The 24222-nt window shown below is 39.1% G+C and overlaps 1 protein-coding gene across 9 annotated transcripts in view; it reads right to left on the bottom strand.

Annotated features, from left to right (window-relative positions):
- Positions 1–403: 403 nt before the first annotated feature.
- RIC8B (RIC8 guanine nucleotide exchange factor B) overlaps positions 404–24222 on the bottom strand; it is a 108754-nt gene continuing 84935 nt past the window's right edge. For 3 of the 9 annotated variants that reach the window (XM_079143096.1, XM_079143097.1, XM_079143100.1), the window contains 2 exons: positions 16892–17011; positions 404–2333 (listed from right to left, as the gene is read on the bottom strand). In XM_079143096.1, coding sequence (XP_078999222.1) covers positions 2222–2333; positions 16892–17011 — 232 coding nt within the window. In that variant the 3' untranslated portion in view covers positions 404–2221. Of the gene's footprint in view, positions 2334–8228; positions 13564–16891; positions 17012–24222 lie in introns of all 9 variants that reach the window. The other 6 variants (XR_013764296.1, XR_013764299.1, XM_079143098.1 and 3 more) reach the window with 4 other exon arrangements.

Here is a 24222-nt window from a genome sequence, read left to right as displayed (position 1 = left end):
AAACCGAGGTTTGACACCCAGCACTGGGAATGCAAAATGAAAGGAAATCACAGCTACTTAAACAGGGCCATTCACTTGCTCACTGCAGAGCTGGCAAGATGGCCTTCCACCACAACGTCTTCATGACGCAGGACGACACTCATGCCGAAGGGATCTGATTTTAGAAATTACAAAAATTCACTTGTAGAATGAAATAACAAAAATATTGTTTTAAAAAACCCTTTCCCACTAAATCTAAAATTAAGAATTGCCAAGTTTTATTTTGTTTATTGTTGGCTAAAACAGGTCATTCACAATCTCTTCCTCAACTATTTTGGATGAAATTCCTTAATGTCTTCACTCTTCCTAAGTCTTTTACAAAGTATTTTGGTTAATTTATTCTTTTTTAAAAAATTCACACACAAAAAAAATTCATGGGCAGAGAATGAGTTTATGGGCCATATTACTAGAAACACTTATTTTCTGGGTCAACTAGGGTATCCTTTGGTGAGCGGAGTCTCGATTTGCCACGTCTTGACTCGTTTCTTCTTATCTTAACACTGTTTTTGGTGGTCTTTTCCGCTTTCAGTCTAGCAGCCTCTTGTCTTTTTTTTTTGGCAGGGGCAGATACTCAACATGTTGAGAGAGGTATGCAGATTTTAGTAGAAAGGCTAAGAGTGATCATCCGCGGACCTCTCCTGTAAGTAGTTGCAAGAAACTTGTGACATCTCTCTGGCAGCTCCAAGGCCTTTTAAGACTCAATTCCTGCCTTGTTTTGCCAAAGAAGTAGCTGTAACTTCTGGATAAATGACATTTTCACTGATACTTCACCTGTTCTCACAAAGGCTATTATGATGACAATGAGATAATGGTTGGAAAAGCATTTTTAAAAAGCATTAATTGTGAAATAGTGTTGTTCAGCCCACGCAAAGAAACACACACAGATGGCTAAATTGAATCAACCCCAATGTTTTATTTAATTTAAAGTTTTAAAAGGCAGTGGTTAAGCACATTATCTATGTGTGTGTATACATATGTACATATGCATGTGCATACACACACCACATACATACATACATACATATCAAAGGAAACCAATCCCTTTCCAACTTTAGCCACTGATTAGCTGGGCCCGCTGTCTACGACGGCATGACGGCGTCTCTACATCTTCATATGACCAATTCTAATGGTAAAAATAAACAGCCTTAATCAGCTTAATGGTAACTATTTGTGTTTCTTTCCTTTTTTTTTTTAAATAAATAAAGTTACCATTAAGCTGATCAATATGGTAGAAAGGTAGAATACACACACACAAGCATACACACTGACCCCAGTTTAAAACATGATGTATGAATGACCTTTATGTACAGATGGCTGCCTCTGACTCTCCTACCAGAAGAGGCCACAGAACAGCTCCTGTTAGTCAGGGAGTGCCCCCGCCCTGGCTGGGATGGAGGGTGTGGATGTTGCCGGCACCCCGAGTCAGACCTCAGAATGCACGCTCCCCACGCAGCGGTACATAGTCCGGTTCTGCAGTACTAGTGTTCAGGTACATTAGGGAATAAACAGGCATCTGTAGCTGCCTGGAAACTAAACCATCATTCATAATTCCCTACAGGGAGAAATGTATACTGAAGTTTTAGTAAAGTGACATACAAACTTCTAGTGTAGCCAGTTTTTAAGTCTGGGGGCTCTGTGTGTGTTGTGTGTGTGCTTCTGTATTTATATAAAATTGAAATGAAGAGTGGGGCTAGATTTACAGAGCAGCTGCCTGGCTTCCATTTAGTCAGTACTGATCTAAGGAGTCACTTGCCTCCGTCCTTATTTACTAGCTCATTCTGCTCTCATGCGCCTCTGGCTGCTGGAGACTCAGAAGGGGCCGCTCACACAAGTGAGGAAGGACCTGGCTAAATTTTCTGTTAAGAATCTTGGCAAACAGAACTGCCAGATTTGGCCAGGGCTGCTTTACAGAATGAAGTCCTTCGTTCCATCTGATGAAATGGAATCACTGTTTTCCTGCTTCTAGTCCCTGTAACTCTGCCTAACTACGGCTTTGTATGAATGCCTCAATATCGCAAAACACAGGATCACCTCTTCAATATGCTGGGTTCTCAATGAGTAAACCAGTTAATGTGTTTCTAGCCAAAGCAAGGGCATAAATGTTTTAGAGAAAAGATTCCCCTGGAGCTACAGAGAAAAGATGCTGATAAAAGCAATACTGAGAGCTGAGCAGGTGACGCTTTCAGTCTGTGTCAGAGCTGGTCTCCTCCAGGACAGAGTACTGGTTGAGTGCTTCCTCCAAAGGCGTTATTGTCCCATCAGGTTTTAGTCCCATTGGTTTAAGCAACTCCTCTCTGGAAAAAGAGATAAAAGAGAGAAAAAAAAAGTATTCACCAGCATCACACATACGCCCCACCCCCACCCAAATCCACATCCTTTTAAAAGAAAAGTCTTTAAAAACCAAAGTATTTTCTCTCAAGCTCTCTCTGTGTGTTTGTAATAGGAAAGATGAAAGGGGCATGGAAAGAAAGAGAGATAAAAGACTCCATTCACACAGGCCAAACCTACTAAGCCAATTAAAAGTATGAGAAGTCAAGGTCTAAATGGGCTCAGGACAAGGAGCAGGTCTCTTCTGTTTTGAATAAGTAACTTTCCCCCCCCTTTTTGTGGATTTGTTTTGTTTTAGTGAAGCTAAACCTGCCAAAATTTCACCTGCCCCAGGCATACAATTAAATGGCCGATTGGGCATGTATGCGTTTCATTCACTGGTAGAGATGTGTCCGACTGGATTCTGCTTTCGGTCTCTAGTGACACAGAAGTACTTGTTGATTCATTTCAGATCAGTTGGCCTTCCTGATTTTCTTCCCCATCCCCCCCCCTTTCTCCCTTGCTTGTTCTTTCCCTTCTTCTTGTTTAAAACACCATTGCTTTTGTTTGTGGCAGTTTAATTATGGGATTGACAGCCATTTTAATCTCCTCAAAGCTCCCCAACTGCCTCTTTTCAGCTAATCCAATTATATCTACTCCACAAGTTATAGCCTCATCTGAAGATGATTAATTATTGATTAAACCAATCAAAAAGCATCAGCAAAGATTTATTTCATCTTTTCTTGGACTATTTATTTATTACATGGAGATTATGGCCAATGTACCTGTGGAGTTGCTAACTCAGTCCTCCTCCCACCTCAAAAGGTCAGCAGTATACTTGAGGGGCCTTAGTGCCATGAGCTGCTTAAAACTTATTTCTCACAGAAATGGGTATCGCTTCCCCAGAACATGGTGGCGGCAGCTGTAATGTTGGTGGGATGTGCACTGAAGGGAAACACTTCCTATCCCCCTGCCTCCCTCAGGCCAGCACAAACAAGGGCTCCCTCCCGGGAAGGGGCAGTCACACGGCTGTGTGATGGTGTTACAGGCACCCAAAACCTGGGGTGAGAGCAGCTCAATGGTCGCCTGTGAGACCAAGAGGAGCCTCCTGGAGAAGCTCTGGCCTGCCGGGAGACTATTTCTGGGAGTCTGAAAAATCCATCTGGGAAATGTGGTGGGTAGGTGGCTGGCTGGCGACACTGAGGCTCCTTGAATGTTACAAAGTAGGCAGTGTTTCCTGATCCAAGAAATGGGGTAAAAATCACAGAGCTTAAAGTTGGAAGGGGCCTCAGAGATCATTTAGTCCAACCCCTTTCTTTACTAGAGGAGACTGAGTGACTTACCCAAGGTCACTTATCTAGTGGCAGAGTTGGACTTGGGACATGGGTTTCTGGATCCCAGTCCAGGGCTCTTTGCGGCACAACACATCTGAACTAACTGCCTACCTGCTCTGGTGCAGTGCACCTGAGTGCACTTGTTCAACATCTGCTCAGTGACTATGTGACAGGAACCATGTCACATACTGGGAAGACAAGGAAGACTGGGTCCAGCTGCTACCTTTGATGAGCAAGTGAAATAAATATATGAAAAATAACTTAGAACGTAATGGGGAGATGCTATGAGAGAATCATGAACAAAGAACTGTGGCAGCTCCTGAGATGAAGCACCACCCCAATGCCTGGGGGGCGGGGGGGAGGTGCTACCATGGGGTCCTGTGCCAGGCAAAGGGCATATTTCAGGCCAAGGAGACCAAGTCAGTAGCTCTGCATGTTCCATCACCCGGTGGGGCTTTGGTAGACCTTTTAGGATTGTGCCAGTTCATCTTTTCTATCTGTGTGCTCTCACAAAGCTGGAAAAGGGCCTGGTGTTTGGACAGTGGACTGACTCAGTGAAGGGACGGCAGGTGGGATGGATGCCAAGGTCATCTGCCATCCAATAGTCAGGTGTCTTAAATGCCAAAGTAAGGAGCTCAGACTTCATTCTGTAAAGAGTATTCGATCAGGTTTGCTTCCTCTGGCAGCAGTATGGGAGACCACACTGGAAGAGGTGGCAGAGAGACAAGTCCTTAGGAGGTCACTGTAACAGCTATGTGGGAGAGGAGATGGAGCAGGGTTATCACTGAGGTTGTGGGAACAGAAGGCAACACTTCTGGGGGAGATCTGATGACCCACGTAGGGGAAAGGGTCGGTGAAGGCAAGGAGGAGAGTCCCTATAGCTGCAGGGTAGATGGCCAAGTGGATGTGACATTATCTACTGGAGCAGAACAAGGGAGACAGAACAGATTTGGTGGGAGACACTGGTATCTTTCAGTACTTGAAGAGTTTGAGTTGCCTGTATGACAATCAGGTAGAAATGTTTGGTGGAGAGTTAGAAATGATCTGTTTCCATTAAAACTTGTCTCTAGCATGGACACAAACTATACAGCTATAATTTACAATATACATCTTCCTAGTTCCGACCGACTGTGCTGAAGAACTCTGTGCTGTTGTACACTACATACAAACAACCGAGGCAAAAGGAGAGTGGGGGCAACCTGTGGGGAATGGAAACTGAGGGATGAGGAAGTTCGAAGGCCTCTATATAGGGCTTGGTGAACTGAGGGCAGGGAGGTGGGGTAGGGACAGCAGGGTAGGGAGAGGCAAAGTAGGCCTGGCAGATGGGACTAGAGTTCTACCAAGGACACTGATGAATTGCTGGGGGGACAGTATCATCACCCTCTGGACTAATACTACTGCATCTCTTTGATAACAGGATGATTCTGGGGATAAGCTACCAACTTGTATGAGGCATCTAGCACTTTCTCATCTAAAACCAGGGGGAACATTTTCAAATAAGGTCTGTAAGCTTCATCCTTATTTCCTACTCCAACTTTACAATGGAAAAGTATTACCTAGCATTACGGTCAAATTATGGGAATTCGTTTACAGAACAAAATGCCTCATACATATCTAGTTCTCACTTGTGAACTATTTAAGTGTTCATTTTTTGGTGCTTTGTATCTGCCCTCCATGGAATGGAAGCTCCTCAGAAGGCGTGGGTTATTTTTCTTTTCTCTTCTGCATGGCTGCATGCAGTGCTCCGGTGTACTGGCCTTTCTTCAGGAAAGATACCAGTGAGAACTGCCACTTATGTAGACGAGTTAAGGCAGCATTGTAATGTTGTGGAAAGAACAAAAGGATGTGGAGTCAGGAGTTCTGTCTGAAGTCCTGATTCTTCCACTTACCAGCTGTGTGCTCTTGAGGAAGTCTCTGAGTCTGTTTCCCCGTCTGTGAAATGTGGGGGTCACGCTAATAACTAGCTCTACTTACTTCCTAGTAATGATGTAAGGATTAATAATATAACAGTGGCAGTAACAATAATGTAAATCAAAGAGTTCTGTGAACTATAAAGGACTCAAACATTTACTATTATTGTGATGTAATTAAAAAAAAAAATACATACAGGTTTTGGAATCAGATAGAGCTGGGTTCTAATTCTGGATCCAACCTTCCCTAACCATAAGACCTTGAACTTCCTGAACTTCAATCTCCATATCTGTAGAACCAGGATAGGAATACCCACCTCAGTAAGTTGTCATGAGGGCAAAGACTATAATACATATCAAGTATGTAAGTATAATGGCTGGAATGCAGCTGGAACCCACAAGTTGCACTCCTGTTCCTATATGCTTCCAGGTTTTCCCAATGCCAGTTAGGAATAAGTGGGGGAAGAATATGCAGAAGCAAAAAAAGAAAAAGAAAATAAAAAGGAAAGAAAAAAGAAAAGAAAAAAAAAGACATGGTCCCTGTCCTCAAGAAGCTTTTAGTCAGTTCAGAAGATAAAACACACACACATTAAACAATATTGAAAGAATTACAGAACAGCAGATCAACAAGCTTGAGATGATTAACAGGCAGAGTCCTGCTTTCCCTAAGCTTTATAGTTCATGGATTCACCCTTGCTGTATTTGTATTTTGTTTAAAGGAGGTTTTTTTGTCCTGTGTGGGAGTAGGAAAGGATCATTTATAGACATGAGACTGTTGCATGAACACAGGTTTCTCAATCTCCCATCCTAATTTTCTGATGTTTCTATTCTATAACTATAACCCACAAACACCAAAATGAAATCTTTATTATAGAGACTCACTCCTAAAAGGCTTGGCAAACAACCTGTTTACATTAGACTGTTTTCATTAATTTTCTGTTGTATTTAGATCAGAAAGATGTGGACAGAGAATGGAAAGCTGTAATGAACACCACAGAAATGTTCCTCCACCAGTCATATGGGCTATGCATGTGTGAGGGACATAGGAGGAGACAGGGACACTGACTACAGGCTCCTTGCAGGAGGTGGACTCAGGGCCAGGCTCTAATGGCAGCGATAGACATGGATTCATGGGAAGAAAAGCATCCCCAAAGCAGAAGGATTAGTCAGGCGAGGCACAGAAGCAAGAGTTAGTTGTGTGCAGGGATTGCCAAGCAGGCTGGTTCAGCAAAGGAAAAGGAAAAAGAAAGCTCACAAGAGATATGGGGTATGAAAGGATCTGAATGGAGACCTGAATCCTAGGCTGACAAGTCTGGATTTGAGTTATGAAGGTATTTTTATCACCTATTTCAAGAGCCCCCCATATTTAAGAATATTAAAAAAAAAATAACTGTCATTACAAAGTTTGAAAGCTATGAAACAATACTATTTTAACATATTAAAAAGAAAATATATTTGCTTTAGTTAATCAGTTTCCATATCCGTACGTGTCTACACAATGCCTTGCAGAGAGCAGAGCTTCAATAAGCGTCTATGAACTACTTTTTACTTGCACTTGATATCACTTTGCATCTTCACAAAGAGAAAGGCAAGTGTCTTACGGGACTCCTAATAACTAAACCATGAATAAGAGGTAAACTAAATTTGTGGTTAAAAGATTCATCAAGATTGAGTTTGGAAAGGTGTTAATATTACAAAGGAAATTCTGCTTTATGCTTTCCAGAGATTTCTTGTTCTCACTAGACTATGAGCAACTTGAGGGCAGAGTCCATGTCTTATCTGGCTTTAATCTGCCAGTACCTAGTATAGAACACAGCACATAGTAGATGCTCAGTGTTTACTGAGAGGCTATAGTACATGGGTCATGACATAAAGGGAGAATGGTAGAGAACCATTTGTCAGAAATCATTCTCATATTATTTTAACTGTAATTATTTCCTTGATGAGTCAAGGTCATCAGACATTCTGATGGTCCAGAAGTCAGGCCCCATTTCTGTACAGCCTAGAATTACCAACCACTAACTGGTACAGACTTGGCTTTTTGTGTATGGGACATCAAGAGATATCTATTCTAGTCTCAGATCTTCTACTAACTTGTTATGTGTCCTTGGGCATGTCATTTGCCTTTCCAGGCTTGAGTCTCCCTATCTATAAAATGAGGGGTTGGACAAGATGATCCCCAAAATTCTACACTAAGTTCAATAGTCTAAAGTTACTCAATAATTTTGATCTATTTAAAAAACTGCTAGATTTAAAGACACTCAAAGTTATTATTCTAGCCTCTGTTTCTAATCAAGATAGTCTAAACCTAAGAGTGAAACACAACATCCTACCTACCTGTCAGTGGAATACACCGAGACCACAAACCCTTTCTGCAACCTACCAGCAGATGATTAAAATGATTATGTAGGTAAATCAAAGCAATGGCATGTGTTACACAGAAGAATCCACATTCCATCATGGCCCTCAGTAAAAAGGCCATTTTATGAAAAGTTACTGGTCCTGAATTTATAAAGGTCCTGTCTAAAAAGGACGGCTAGGTGTCAGATATGTGTATCATGATAAAACGGAGATACTGTATATTGAAATGTGTATCAGGATTAAGATATTCACATAGCAACAACTCCTTCATACTTACCTTCAATGCTATACACAGGCCTTAACATAGGTTAAGACTGCCCTCGTTATCATCAAAAAGTACAGTGATGTCTACTGGATAAAGAGCCCATTCTAGGCACTGTGACAGTATCATGGCGGGCTTCTCATCTGATCAGGCATCTGGCCAGGGAAGAGATAAGCCTCCAAGAATGTTCAACTGGAACGAAACATCATTTAGAAATTTGATCTTACTAAGCGACAAGGAACCATAATCTATAAGGGCTTGGCCAGGCAAGAGGACACAGGTAAAGCACGTCCAAAAAAGGAAACCCTACTTTGCCCCAGCCTAACCCTTTGGACTGCTAATGGAAACCAAAAAAAATTTCTTAATGATCTAGGGGTGGGAGATTATGGGATTTATATATATTTAAAATTTTCTGGCTCTTTTTTTCCCCAGATAAATATGTTAACAGTTTCCTGAGCCACCATTCTCCTGTAAGGATGGCACTCTGGAATGCCTGGGCTTATATAACTTCTCAGGAACTTAAGAGAAGGTCCCACTTTTTAGGGCTCTGGTTCCTGTGTGACTCTTTCCCCCACAAATGAGAGTGCAGAATTGGGGCTCAGATACTAATGTACCCAATTGCACATTACAGAATAGGTCAGATGTGTGTGTGTATAGAACACCTTACTTGACCTGGAAGCAAGAGAATACTCTTGTCCACAGCACGTTTTTGTGCAATACAAACAAAGCATTCAATTCAAGTGTACTTGCTGAAAAACAGGACATAATTAAGCAGTTGGTAAAATGCATTCTTGTTTCCCACTTGCAGATCTCCCAAGAGTCCCTTCGAATTTACCTATACGAGTTTCAGCTTCCCGCTTGCCACTTAGCTTGATAACGACTCAAAAATCATTCCCTTGTTTTCAAGGGCTCTTCTTTCTTGTCTGCTCTGTGTACTACAGGGCAGTATTGACACATGGAATTAATGACAGGGTCTGTAATGAAACAACAGTCATGCAAACACCAGTCTGCTCTTTTGATAAAACAGCATGTTAGAGACCTATTCACCTCCCTCTAATTGAGTACTGCACAATCGTTCCGATTCTTTTATGTAACATATTTTGTTCTATGATTAGAAAAGAAAAGTGTGTATGTGTGTATGTATGTGTGTGTGTGTGTGTGTGTGTGTGTGTGTGTGTGTAATCTATGAGGCATTGCTTCCTTCAATCACCCCTGATTAATTCTCCGTTTTTAATGAGGGTGGCTGCTATTTAGGCAGGTTCTGTTACATACTTGTTTTGTTGACTTCTGTACAATGTATAACAAAACCCAAGACAAGATAATTGGGAACCATTTATTTGGCTCAGGGATTCCTGCTCTTAATGTAAGGTTGGCTTGGAAAAAAGAACCCTGACATTTTAAGTTAGCCATTTCATATTTAATTCCTTTTCAAAAACATTTGAAAGATGGGATGAAAAGCTAGTATATAAATAAGAATTTTCATTAACACAGACCTTTTCCAAGAATGCCTGCTAAATGGAGCCTGTGATAGCCCAGAGAAAGCAACTCTATAGTCTTTGCTATAATTCCAAATCTGGGAACAATCCTTATAATCCACTGCCGTGCAAGGTCTTTTCAAAAAGCTGTGATTTTGTGTGTTTTTAACCCTTTTTTCTCACAGAAATTGCATAACCTTTGAGACTGAGGCTGGTTATCATGTTCAATTACATACTGTAAAAGTGTCCTTTGCGTTTGGACCCTGACCCTCTTTTTTTTTTTTTTTTCAGTGCTGGAGATTGAACCCAGGGCCTTGTGCTTGATAGGCAAGCACTCTACCAACTGAGTTATATCCCCAGCCCTGACCCTCCGCCTTTCATTGCATCTTTCATCTGGTGGCTTCTGAGTACTGGCCAGTTCTATTGATTTTTCACTAAGCCTTTAACCTAGTAGGAAGGATGGTATGGTGGCTCTTCCAGTGCAAATGTGAGGTTTTCCAGCTATATCTTTCAAAAATGATTCTGAGATTCTCCTCTTAGTGCTCACCATCATACTGTGAGATTAGGTACAAGTGCGAAAGTAAAATATTACTCCCAAGACAAATAGATATGGTATACTGCTCACATCACCATGTCATTTCACTTTGTAAAGGTAATTAGGAATTGTCTAAAAGTTAGTTTTTTTTTAGTGTGATATCATGTAAGAATCTGTTAGGATACCCATTATCCATTCTCTCTTTTAAAATAATTCAAACCCAGACCTTATAGTAACAGAATTATAGAAATGTTACAGTTTCCCTCATATAAAGCTTTTCTTAAAAATATAACTATTTCTTGAATACATGATCTTATCTTTGGTAAGAGCTCAGCTATGATATGAAAAAGCAGCCTGCACGATGCTTGTCTTCTCTACATCTTAATTATCTTTCAAGGTAGACATTTGTGCTTACTATTGGTATTTTGAGCTCTGCATTTATTTAAAATTTAGAAGTCTTATTTAAATACAATCAGACTGACAAACTTTTGAGAGCTGTTGGTAAGTTTTCAAAACAGTATAATATCTGGAGTCTGAAGACAGAACCAAGTCCTGATGGGTGTCCTTAACTAGAGAACTGATCTGGGATCAGTTATTTAATCTTTAATATATTTACTTCTTAATAAAATTCCTCTTATTTAATTCACAGAACTATTTTAATGATCAATGGAGATAACATAGAGAAAGAAGCATTTTTTATAGTTAAGCACTATGTAAATATTAGTGTTTTATTATTGTTCTCATTTCTGTTAGATTGCATGCAAAGCTTCTAAATATTTGCTACCAAACTCACATTAATCAGCATGGTTAAGAAAATAAAGAGAAAAATTAGGAATAGTGCTAGAAGAATAAAATCAGTTTTATTCTTAAGTGATGATGTTCTTTATTATTTCCTTGTAATCTACTTATAGAACGTCTCTACACTGTAGTCCAAACTGACAAAATAAACATGAAGCAGTCAGCATGCTAACTGACACTGTTGGAAAAGAAACAGTACAAACAGAAGTCCTTTTATTATCGTCCCAATTAGGAATACTTAAAAGTTCAAAACTTTCAACTTGTAAACAGCTAGTAGAGATCATTCTATTTAACACATTTCTAATGATCAAAAGTCATTTCAGCTAGTGCTTTAACCTGCACTCCAAGCAGTCATTCCTGCTACAGATCTAAAGGACAATGACTACCAACAAGGAATATGGCATCCTGCTCAGGTGTCTTATCACTGGAAGGGTCTTCTATGAACTAAGACAGAAGTACTGAGCTTCTCAAATTAATCCTCCCTTGCCCTGTATGCTATTAATTTAACTGGATCCAAGTCCCTGTAATTGAATTTCCAAGCAACCTTACAGTACATTTTAATGATGGAGAGCAGTGCTGTCTAATAAAAATATTATGCTAGACAATGTAAGCTATAAATGTAATATTAGGTATTCTAATAGCCACATTGAAAAAAAATAGTTAAAATTTAAGTGTATTTTATTTAACTTGGTAGATCAAAAATACCATTTTGACAGGTAATCCATATTAAACAACTAGTGAGATATTTAACATTTTTTTTTTTTTTTTTTTAATTATAAGGCTTTCAAACCCAGTGAGTATTTTACATTTAGAGGTCATCCCAATTTGGACTAACCACATTTCAAGTGCTCAATAGTCATATAAGGCTAATGGTTACCATACTGGACAGTGCCGATCTGAAGGATATTCTGGTGGAAACAATTAGATCTTTATACATTTATACCTACAACAGGGCTTTAAAAATTGGATGTTTCTGAAATGTACCTGAAAAACATTTTCTTGACTAACTCATCACAAGGTAGATGTAATCACAGTTGTTATTTTTGTAAGAAGAGTAAAATATATTATTTATAAGGAAAAACTATATAATTTTACATTTCAGTCCTAAATTACTCTTGGCCTTAGTAAGTTAAAAAATAATCTTTGGACTAAAGCAATTATTTTTATATTTGGCACCTGCATTTATTAAGAAAGCCACATCCCAAATATCATTATGGCTGGCAAAAAATAACATTTTTTGAAAAACTACAATTTTTGGCTAAGTGAGTGGATGAGAAAAGGAAGAAATGGTAGGACAATTATTTATTTATATATGTATAAATTTTAAAACAGGTTTTAATGGAGAACAAAGGCAAACAGGCAATGTACTTTGATAGAGTGAAGGTGGAGTAGTAGATTAATCAAATCTGGCATCAATTAAGGAACTAAGAAGTCAAAACTAAACTGTTTAACTTGGACTATCATTCCCTTGGTTAGTTTAAGCTTATGTCAATCAATGTTCTCTACCCTTTTCTGGAGCAGGCTTGTTACATGGGAGCCACCTGGTGCACCCAAGCAGACGCGATGCTGTTAGGCACACTGGACTTTTTTTCACACAACCAACATTCTCATCTCTGACAGGGCTTTTACCACTGAGCTACATCCTCGGTTCTTTTTATTTTTTAATTTGAGACAGGGCCTGCTAAGTTGTTGAGGTTGGCCTTGAACTTGTGATCCTTCTGCATCGGACTCCCAAGTCACTGGGATTACAGGCATGTGCTACCATGCCCAATCTAGGCTTCAATTCTTATGTTTGATAAATATTATAATTATCATTCTATAGTAAAGAAAATTATGCACCCAAATATTTAAATTGGCTAGTCATGATCTACAGTGCTTTGTAGAATTTTCTTTCAGCTATGACTTTTATCAAGTCTGGACAAGAAATGGAACTAACAAGTATGCCTCTAAGTCTTAGGACATGTAGGCTACTTTACAGAGCAAGAAAACTGACCTTCAAATTTGGGGACCAGCTGTTTTATCATTTCATCATCACACACTGAGGAGACCAAAGGTACAAGACACTATACTAACTAGATACGATGGGATTTATAGGATTCAGGTGATTTTCTAACTCTGAAGACCTCCAGGTGCACTGCCAATCCCTATACAAGGGACATAAACATCTGTCACGATATAATCCTTATACTAAAGAAATACAAAATCACTTACAATACTACTAAATCATTTGGTATTCAATGGAAAGAAAATATTTGAGCACTAATCTCTCCACTGTCTTTAGAAGTCTAGTTGAGAGAAAGTTGCTAGGGTGGTGAGCTCCTTGAGGGAGTGGCTAAGTCCAGCATGGGGACAAAATGAAATGTAGTTTTAAGTTTTACATTGGTGGTTTACACTTTTTAATAGTGAGTAACATCTATGCCCTACACCAGGCTCAGTAACAGTACTTGGCATGACCAACCTTAGTCATCACTTTGGTAAGTGCTTTGGCACGGGCCATTGTTGCTAACCACCATCCTGGTGCAGGTCCTTCACCTTTGCTCTCCTATGGATGGAAAAAAGGAAGTGTGTAGTGTCCATTCCTTGGCCACGTCACCTCCAACCCTATCCTTTACTCACATGCCTTTCAATTCAGGTGCAGGAGGAAATGATTTCATTTTGAGAAAGGAAGTTAATTAGACAAAGCTGAAGTACACTTTTAGCATAATAAAGGCTTGGTTGAATGCAGAACTTCCTAGAGAGACAGCTGAGGGAACTAACCAATAGTACAATGCTGAGAGTGATTAGGAAGTATTCTGGCAAACACTTCCTGTAACAGACAGACACAGTAACACAATGGACAGAGCAAAGATCTTGAGTTCTGGAAAATGAAGTTCCTAGGCTCACTTTATAATGAAGCTAGAAAGATGTATGTGAAAGTGTTTTGTAAACTGTCAAAAGGAAAGGGATCGTCATTAATCAATAGCTTAGAAATGTTTTGGTCAATTCTTTGGTCCTTGCTTCCCCCAGTGATAAATCTGGTAACATACTATTAATCAAATAATGATAAAACAACCTAAGATCTTTGGAAGAAAGATACAGAATGCAAATACCAAAGACTTTTTTACTAATGAGATTAAATTTTCCTTTACCTGCAATGAATATTCATTTTTCCATTAAATACCTTTTAGATGTCAAGAATCAGCACAAATGCTACTACCTTCCCTGTGAAACACATCCTAAATCATCCAGACAGAATGAACTGCTCCTTTTCCTGGGTGCTTAAGTTCAACATAAACCTCATTTTGTCATTATTTCCTTCTACTTTGTATTCTAGAATAGATTACACTTGTTAGGATGTGAGTTTTCCAAAGGCAGAGACTGTCCATTTACCTCTGCATCTCCCTTGGATTCCTAGGATAGTGTAGCACAGAGCATCTAGCAGAGAGTATCTGTTTAGTAAATGTTCCCTGAATTGTACTGAAGTTAATCTATTTTGGCTTAATGACATTTTTTTTTTAACCTCAAAAAAAAAAAAAAAAGTGGAAAGAGAGAAGAAACTTAAGACTAATGAGAAATACAGCACAACAACAAACATGTAAAACGCATAAAGAATGGTTACATTCTTTGCATTCCTACTTTGGAATGCCCACTACCAATCTTCAGACAGTTTTGTCATTCATTGTTATTAGTGAGAGCAAATGTTAGAAAGCACACAAAGGCAGACATTGTAAAAAACCCACCACATATCATGCAAAAAGTGTATGTGATTTAGAATTATTCCCAAGGTAGTTGTTTGCTTCAACTTTAATGGCAAAATTGGGACCATCAAAGCCTACACAAGACATATATGCTTTGCTTTTATTCATGCAAAAATCAGTACCACCTTCCAATTGAGTTGGGTATTGCTGGGTGCCTCCTGGTTAGTGTGCATCTTCTTTAAGGCATATTTTAAATTAGATGAGAGTTGAGCATTTCGGACTTGATGTTTGTGTATTTATTTATTGATAGCTTCTAGAATATGTGGATTCCACTGAGATTAAAAGAGGGAACTGGCACCTTTATCTTCTGTGCCTGTATGAGGGATGCCTTATGAAACTGGTAGTATCGCTAATGATAAGCCAAGTGCCCAGATTATACTGCATTATCTTAGGCAGTTTTTCCCCCATCTTCTACTTTCCTAGTTTGGATTTTACTCATTCAAGGTAGATAGGCCAGTTGAAGAGCATCTGTGTTAACCTTTAAAAATTCATATTGTTGTTCAGAATATGAAATTTTTCAACTTAACCAATTCACTGTCCTAAAACACTAATAATGCTCCACTCAGGTCTCTGCTAAGGATTCCCCCTCCAGTTTCTACCAGATGGGCTCTGGTGGTTCTCATCCTCACTTGTACTTCCACCCATGTTTCATTTGTTATGTCAGACCCTTCTGGAAGCAGCCAGCACATTTGTATCTTATTTTTGTATAAATACGTTTAAAAAAAATGGTGCTCGGGATTAAACCCAGGGCCTTATACATGCTAAGCATGTGCTCTACCCTGAGTTACATCCCCAGCTAATATATTTTGTTTTTATACTTTCACTTAGAACTTGTTATTCTGCCTCAAATAGCTTTGCCCTATCTCAATATCTTCTCTGTGACTATTAATTCCTTCAGGGAAAGAACATGTCTGTTCCATTCAAAGGTATGGAGAATATAATTGCCAACAGTCAAAAATGTCTTTTGAAGATTGTGAGCACAGTCAGCTGTAAACTTTAATCTTAGGAATAGACAGATAATTAAAAGGGGTAGTTGGCAGTCCTCAAGCTGTAGTTATACTTTATAGATAATGAAGTTAGTTACTTCTAAACAACTTCTACCATATTGCTAGCATCATTTGAAAGCTCAGAGTGCAGTGTCAAAATACCCACACTTCTTGTCCTTCCCACGTCAGTCTCTCAACCTCACCTATTTCTACGCTAAGCCTCCTGCTCTATCCTTCACCTGTGCTTATTTTTTTTGTAACACCTTTCCTTTTCCTGGGTTGGCTTCTTCTCTTGACTGAGGGGTAGTAGCTCTTTTTGTTTTTTGACCCACAAAGCTACTGTGAAAGAGGAGATAACCAAAGAAGTTCACCTTAAAATGGTAGCTGCCACCAACACACAGAAGCACTCACTCAAGATGGCTTAAGGAGACAGTGACCCAATGTATGACTGGAAAATAGAGGGATTCAGTCAAGTATGAAAGGATTTTTTTCTAATAAGTCCTCTAAGATGACTTGTTGCTGATTAGTATATATTTGGTTTAATTATTTTCAAAACTGGTTATTTTTTGGAGGGCAAGGAGATATGAAGCAAGAGGGGAAGGGCAGATTGTTTTTAGAACCCCTAATTAATGCAGTGCCTGCTTTCAGAAAATCCTTCGTTTGAGCTATTTCTTTTCACTTTTTCCTATTGGGTGCATTACATTTTAGAATTCTTGGTTTCAGCAGCAACCCAAAAAAGCAGAATTGCAAACTCGCACATCAAAAATGAAAGGGAAAGAAAAGCGCATAATGATTTGGAACAAAAACAAAAACAGGCTTAAACAAAAATACAAGAAGCAGCAAAATCATTGAACCTAACTCATAGCATCTTTTTGAAGACAGGGAGGTTAGTTGGTTAAATATTACAGTGATCTAGTAGTTACTATCTTAGCTTTGAGAGTTTAAATGTTTAAGAATGCACATCCAGAAGCGGCACATGTAGAAAAACCATGGTAGCCAAGAGGTGTCTGACTACTGCTGCCTGGGCCACCCTGTTCCAATCAACATGGATTTTCAGAGTTGCTGTTCTATGGTAACTCTCAGTGAGAGAGACAAAGAAATAGAACATTTTCAGAAACCAAGCAAAAAATGGATGGGAATACAATACCTGGAAAGTTTATCAAGCATGTTGACAAGTTTCATGGCTTCATATTCTTTTTGTTCTTCTGTCATTTCATCTATGGGGTTTGGCATTGGTTCCTCTAAATGACCAGTGATAAGATTAATGCTACAAAAAGAAAAAAAAGTTATGCTGTATGTTTAAAAATTATGCTCTTTCTATACTTTTCTGGTCCAAGTTTTAAGTTATAATAAGAAAGAGTATAATAGCCAAAAAATTGGCAATAATTCTGGTAGTAATTTTATGGTACAGAATTGCTGCAGTAATTTTAAAAATTGACTTCTAATTTGGGAAATGGGCTACAGTCATTATTTAAAAAAAAAAAAAAACTAGACTTGCCAACTTTTTTTTTTGTAAAGGCATGGTTGCTTTTTAAAAATATAAAATTTGGTGCCGTTGGATAAATATCCTTGGATGCACAGTTTATTCATTAATTATAAGGGGACAAATGACTTCATAGAAGGTGAAATGAGGAAATCCATTTGTGATACAGCATAAAACAAACATGTCAAAAAAAACTGGAAAAATGATGACAGAGAGGCTGCAATCTGGAAATGAAAGCATGCCAATTTATAATCTCAGGAAATTAGTCCATTAGTGAGACCACAGAGGGCAATGAGTGTTTAAATAATAAAAGGTAAAGCAGAAGAACAATTTTAATTAGATTTGATCTGACCTAGGTAAAAAAAGGAATGAAATCTAGCCCACCAAGAGACAATGTACCATCTTGGCTTTCTAGAAATAGATTTAATACAGTTCTTATAAGGAATACTTGGCAAAAACTTTGTATGACATTTTAATACCAAACAAATTATTCTCTTAAATAAAAGCCATACTACTACTACTTTCTTTCTTTTCTTCCCCCTGAAGTGGGGAAATAAAAGTCACACTTCCAAGGGCTGCTAAATCTGTAACTTAAAACATTTTTCTAGAGAAGCAGACAAGATGTTATATCTTGTACCAAACAAGTACAGACAGTTGTTGTTGCTCTGACTAGGGACTGAACCCAGGGGTACTTTACCACTGAGCTACATCCCCAGTCCTTCTAATTTATATTTTGATACAGGGTCTCACTACATTGCTGAGGCTGGTCTTGAACTTGTGATTCTTCCTACCTCAGCTTCCAGAGTTGAACAACCCCTGCAAATAGCAAACTGATAAATTGTTTTCTAGGGTCTAGAAACACCAAAGTTTTCAGAGGTCAGCCCTTCAGGATAAGCAAATGAATGAGCCATGTGGAGTGCCGTAGACTAGAGTAAACTTGAGAACAGTGCCAGTCTGAATTTTAAAAGACATCATGCGAGCCAAAACAAAGATGCTGTTATCAATCAGATCCTCTGGAAGCCCATACACAGCCCCCATTTGAGACTTCTGCTTAGACAAGTCACTTCCTTCACTGACTAGGGCTCAGCTCATTTGAAGTAAAGCCTAGCTCACAGGATATTATTATCTATTACCTTGCATTTCCTTTCTTTTTCTACATTACTCGCAGGCTACATAATTACAAATTTTGTAGGAAAGCTTAGTGCTCACCATCCTTGAAAACCAGAGTTAAAATGCGTGTTGTCATTCTTGCATAGGACATATATGTCTAGAGCTCTGGTTAAAAAACTTGTTCCCTTCAGAAACTCAATATTTAATACAGAAAAAAAAGCAGAATTGTTTAGGCAAAAGGGGGAAAGAGGGCAGCTGAGGAGAGTGAGGCCTACGGCCCCTAGTTTGTCCTCCCCTGCTTGCTTCCTCTTAAGGTACCCTCTAGGCACTTTCAGGAATGCTAGGGTTCTGGGAAACCTAAAAACCCACAGGCTAGTCACTAATTTTTAGCTTGGGCAGATGTATACTGGAATCACTTAGGAACTTCAAAGAAAAAGTCTGAGATTCACCTTAGATCAACTAAATCTGTGTATGTGCATGTGTGTGCACCAAAGTTTTCTAGGTGATTCTGACAAACAATGAGATTAGGAGCCTCTGGGCTACAGTGCCTGTGCACACACCCACTGTGTGCTACTAATTCCTCTTCTTTTTTCAGGTGCTCATAAAAGAGAAAAAGACCTCTAGTCAGAGGCCATCAACAAACAATGCTGAATGGGTCACTGTATTTCCCAAAAATTCGGACAAGGGTTTTGAGAACTATGGAGATATATCCAGATGCCATGCTGAAAATACAACATGACCACCCATCCATTATTTCCTCAGGCATATGACAAGAAGTCATTTGTTTTCACTGGTTTCTCCTTTGCTACCTGCTAAGTTAGAAAAAAACTACTTGTCTTAATAAATGAATAAATGTACTTATTACATACACAGACCACTTCCCAAACAGATGAAGGAAACCAGGTCTTGGAATAAAGTACAAGGGAAGGTAGATATATATATATTAACTATGGAGATCATGCTCAATTGTCACTTGAGAGAAGGTTTCTCTTCTCAAATTTAATGGAGGTATAATTTGAAAAATTAGATCTGTAGACTGTTTTGAATATGACATCAGCACAAAACATCAGGGACAACTTATCAGGAGGATGTACTGGTAAGCCCTGTGGTATTGTGGGCACCACAGCACACAGTCAGATATTAATTCTTAGATTAGAACATGCTGGTTCTTTTCTTGGTTTCTTAGTTTAGTGGAAATGATGTCTATTTTCTATAGCTGACTTTAAGTCTCCTAGCTGATAAAATGACTTCATGGCTTGCTCTGAAATCCTTTGCTAGTAGGAGCTTAAGCACAGCAGTCACAAACTCATTCTTACAGAGTAAAATCTCATCTTCTATCCATGCAGTAAAACATTCCAACCTCTCCAAAGTCACCTCAGGGATCCATGTTTCACTTTTTCCTTTAAAAGGACATTTTACCCTCTTGATAGAATGCAGACAAAGCCACAGAAAACAAGTCAGGGCACTCAACTGTGCCACTCTCTTATAGGGAAATGCCACTGTCCTGTAGCTGGAGACAGACAGTTCTTTCTGTCCTCCTGCCCCGCCCTCCTTCAAGTCAGTCTCCTGTAGTGTCCCTACCCGGAAAAGGAAAACACATAAAAGTCACCATGACAACTATGATGTGAGATTTCATAAAACACTACTGTCAGATGAACAAACACCTGGCACCTTAACAACCTCCCATAGTAGTCTGAAGTTTAACTGTGCAGGTTTCAAAATCTTAGCTCTATTAAATCTTAGGGTTACTTTTATTTTGTTCTAAGAGTGAGTCTTGGACACAGCCTTTAAAGCTCTGACTGGTGGACATTTGATTGTGTTTACATTTATCATATTTTCTCCCTCCCTGTCTCTGCTCCCCTCTCCATCCTCCTAGCACTCTAATCCTGTGATTATTAATGTCTTCCAATTAGGTGACAGGAAATATCTAAATTCCTATGTTTGGACACTTCATCATGCACTTTTTATTATTATGTTAAACCACTGTATGAACTGACAGCAGCTATGGGCCTAGAGACAAAAGGATTAAGACATAAAAAAGTCTTAGCAGAGGAATGGATGTGTACAAGCTGAAAAACATTTCAAATCTTCCACTCTTTCTTCACATTGTTTCCATTTTTGGCCAACAGCAACAGTACTAGATCATTCAACAACAACAACAACAACAACAACAACAAAAAGCCATTAAAAGTTCTCTCAAAGGGCTGCTGTGGTACTCAACAATGTGATAAAGCACTTTTCCTAGCAAACTTGAGGCCCTGGTTCTATTCCCAGCACGGGGGGCTGGGGGAAATCCCCTTAGCTACATGAAAGTTAACTTCAATTTCTAAAATGTAGATTAAATTTTACTCAGAGCATTCTGGTAAAAGAAGCAGCTCTAAAGTCAAATCCCTACAGGGACAAAGCAGGTAAGATGAAAGTGAAGAGAGAGGCTGTGAAGCTAAAGGAATCTGTGCCTGATATGAAGGGGGCTGCAGCTACTCAATTCCAGCAGCTGGTTGCTCCGTGAGGACACAGGCCCTATTGGAACTGCCAATTTTTCCAACAAAGCTAGAAATCCACATTTTCATCCAAAATATTTGAATTCTAAATGTTGGCAAATAATTAAATTATCTTAAGAAGCACTATGTAAAATAAAAAGCAAAAACCAAAACCACATAACCAACACTAAATGGGTAAGCCAAACAAAACATGTTTATGTGAGCTAAATCCAGCCTATGTACTGACAATTTACAACTTTTAGGAAACAGGTCAGGGTTTGGGTAAGTGGTATTTTGTAAGTCCTGACCAGGGAAGAAGGAAGCAGGTGGGGTTGGAAAGGAGACATTATACGGGAATGAAGCAAAAATGCCCTTCCAGGACACTCCACAGAATATTCCCCCACTGAATAACAACACGGTCATTAACCATATCCTGTTTTTCTTTAATTCCATTGCTTGGCTCCCTCTCCTTAACCAGACAAGGGGCTTGGTGAAGGTAGGAAACTCGATCATCACAGAATCCTAATGCTGAGGAGGGGCTGACCAACTCAAAAAAGTACCTTATTTAACAATTCAAAAAAATGAATTAATTCAACAAAAATTTATTGAGTACCTACTGTGTGCCAGGCATTATTCTGAAGGACATCTTAATGAAGAAAAACTGATGCAAACAAACCAAACCCTCTTTCCTCATGGAGTTTACATTCTAGTGGAGGAAACAACAGATTTAATGAATAAGGAAGCTTATGGTGAGGTAGGAGGTGGTAAGTGCTGTGAGAGAAGAGCAACACAGGCATGGGGTGAAGTGGTGCAGGCAGGAGTGCTGCTACCCTTAATAAGAAGCTGATACCTGAGCACAGACTTCAAGGAGGGGAGGCAATAGGACCCAGTAGCATTCCAGGCAGAAGGACCCTGAAGGTAAAGGCCTCAGACAGAAGTGTGTCTGGAGTGTTTAACAAACTGTGAAGAGCTTGGTGTGGTGAGGGCACAGCAAGACAAAGCCCAAGTATGGCTGAGCATGGCCAGGACTTTGGTTCCTGGCCATGGTAGGGTTTTCAGCAGTTGATACAGTCTGATATATATTTTCTAAAGATCACAATGACTACTGTGTTGAAAACAAAATGAAGGTGGTCACAGAGAGCTGGGCATGGTGGCATAGGCCTGTGATCCCAGTAGCTCGAGAGGCTGAGTCAGGAGGATCACAAGTTCAAAGTCAGCCTCAGCAACAGTGAGGTGCTAAGCAACTCAGTGAGACCTTGTCTCCAAATAAAATACAAAATAGGGCTGGGAAGTGGCTCAGTGGTCGAGTGCCCCTGAGTTCAATCTCCAGTCCCCACCTCCAAAAAAAAAGGTCACAGATAGAATCAACAAGACCAGTTGGGGGGCTGGGATATAGCTCAGTGGTAGAGGGCTTGCCCAGCATATGTGAAACCTAGGTTCAATTCCCAGCACTGCAGACAAAAAACAAGCCAGCAGTGGTGCATACTAGGAAGGCTGAAGCAACAGAACTGCAAGTTTGAGGCCAGGCTCAGCAATATGGTAAGACCCCAACTCAAAATTTAAAATAATAATAATAATAATAATAATAATAATAATAATAACAATAATAATAATAATAATAAATAAGAAGGGCCGGGGATTTGGCACAGTAACAGAGAGCCCCTGGGTTCAAAATAAACCAAACAAAAACCCAAGACCAATTAGAAGGCTATTAAAAAGATCCTGGAGAGTGATAAAATTTTAACTTGGTAGCAGTATTGACAATAAGGGGTGACTAAATTCTGAGTATGATGAAGATACAGTCAGAACTATCTGACAGATATATATGCATATTTACAGAATTTGAATGAATCAAATAGAACTTTGTGTTTTCAGGGATATCAGGGTATATAAAGACCCATTTACTTTCTCGTTTTCTGTTCTGATTATGTCAAAGTATAGGGAAGCTATAATGAAGGTAAAACACATCTCCCTTTGAAGGGCTTGGAGGCAGAACTCAGTAGCAGTTAAACCAAGCTCTGACTTCACACCCACTCGAATGGTTATTATTGAGAACACACATACTCACTCCCCTCCAGAACACAGCAAATGCTGTGAGGAAGCAGAAATAAGGCAAGTCCCGAACCCTTGGTGGGAATGTAAAATGGCTGCAGCTGCTATGTAATGGTGTGGCTATTTCTTAAGAAATTAAGCATACAACTACCAGATGATCCAGCAATTCCACTTCTGCATATTGATCCAAAAGAAGTGACCAGGGACCTGAATGGATGTTGGTACACTCATGTTCAGCAGCATTATTCATCACAGTCAAAAGTTGAAAGCAACCCAAGTGTCTGTTGATGATGAATGGATAAATACAATGTGGTGTACACACAGAATGAAATACTATTCAGTCTTAAAAAGGAAGGAAAATTTGACACATTCTACAATATGGGTGAATCTTGAAGACATTGTTCTAAGTTAGCTAGTCACAAAAGAACAATTATGAGTCCATGTACTTTAGGTCTCCAGATTTCAGGGAGACCAAAAAGAATGGTGCTTACCAGAGGCTAGAAGGCGGGAGAACTTCACTGGGGAAGATGAGAAAGTTCTGGAGATGGACAGTGGTAATGATTGGGAAATCTTATGTTACGTATACTTTACCCCTGAAATAAAAAGGCAAAGTAAAGAGCACAATAAAATGTGCTCCGCCTACCTCAAAAAACAGTAGAATCCCTCAAACACCACAAGCTCTGGAGTCAGGCTGACTGACATGTATGGACTGTCTGTCCTGAACAAGTTACTTGACTTCACTAAGCTCACCCGTAAAATGGGAATAACTCTACCTCAACAGGTTGTTGTGAAGATGAGATAATATTTGTGAAGGTTTTAGAATAGTGCTTGACACATATTAAGCAATCAATAAATACCAGCTATTACTATCATAGTTGAGGCACATGCTGAGAAATAAGAAATGAAGACTTCAGATGATCCAGGAAGTGATTTATTCCATTTAGTTATCACTATGGAGACATGTGTATAATATTTATTCACTAAAGAAACCACACAACAACTAGGGGTTTTGTGGAGTTTGGTATAATTAAATTCACATATAAGATGTTGTGAAGAGATACAAGTTCCTAAAAATGTCTCAAGTAATTTTAGAATTAGCGTATAAATGTTAACACTAATTCCACATTAAAGAAGTAGGATAAATTATGAAACCACATCCTAATCCAAGTCTTTGCATTAGATTAGCAATGGAAAGAACTAGGTAATGTGGTGTCATTCTTTTATTTGTCAAGTAGTTATTAAATGTTTACCATGTATCAGCCACACAAATATTGAATACATTTACATGAATATCAAGATGCATGTATGCAAGAAGAGAAAGCTCCAAAATGTCTTTTTAAGTTATAGTACTTT

The sequence above is a fragment of the Sciurus vulgaris genome (assembly GCF_902686455.1).
Source record: "Sciurus vulgaris genome assembly, chromosome: 5".
Lineage (NCBI taxonomy): Eukaryota > Metazoa > Chordata > Mammalia > Rodentia > Sciuridae > Sciurus > Sciurus vulgaris.
This window is presented reverse-complemented; position numbering and strand designations above follow the sequence as displayed.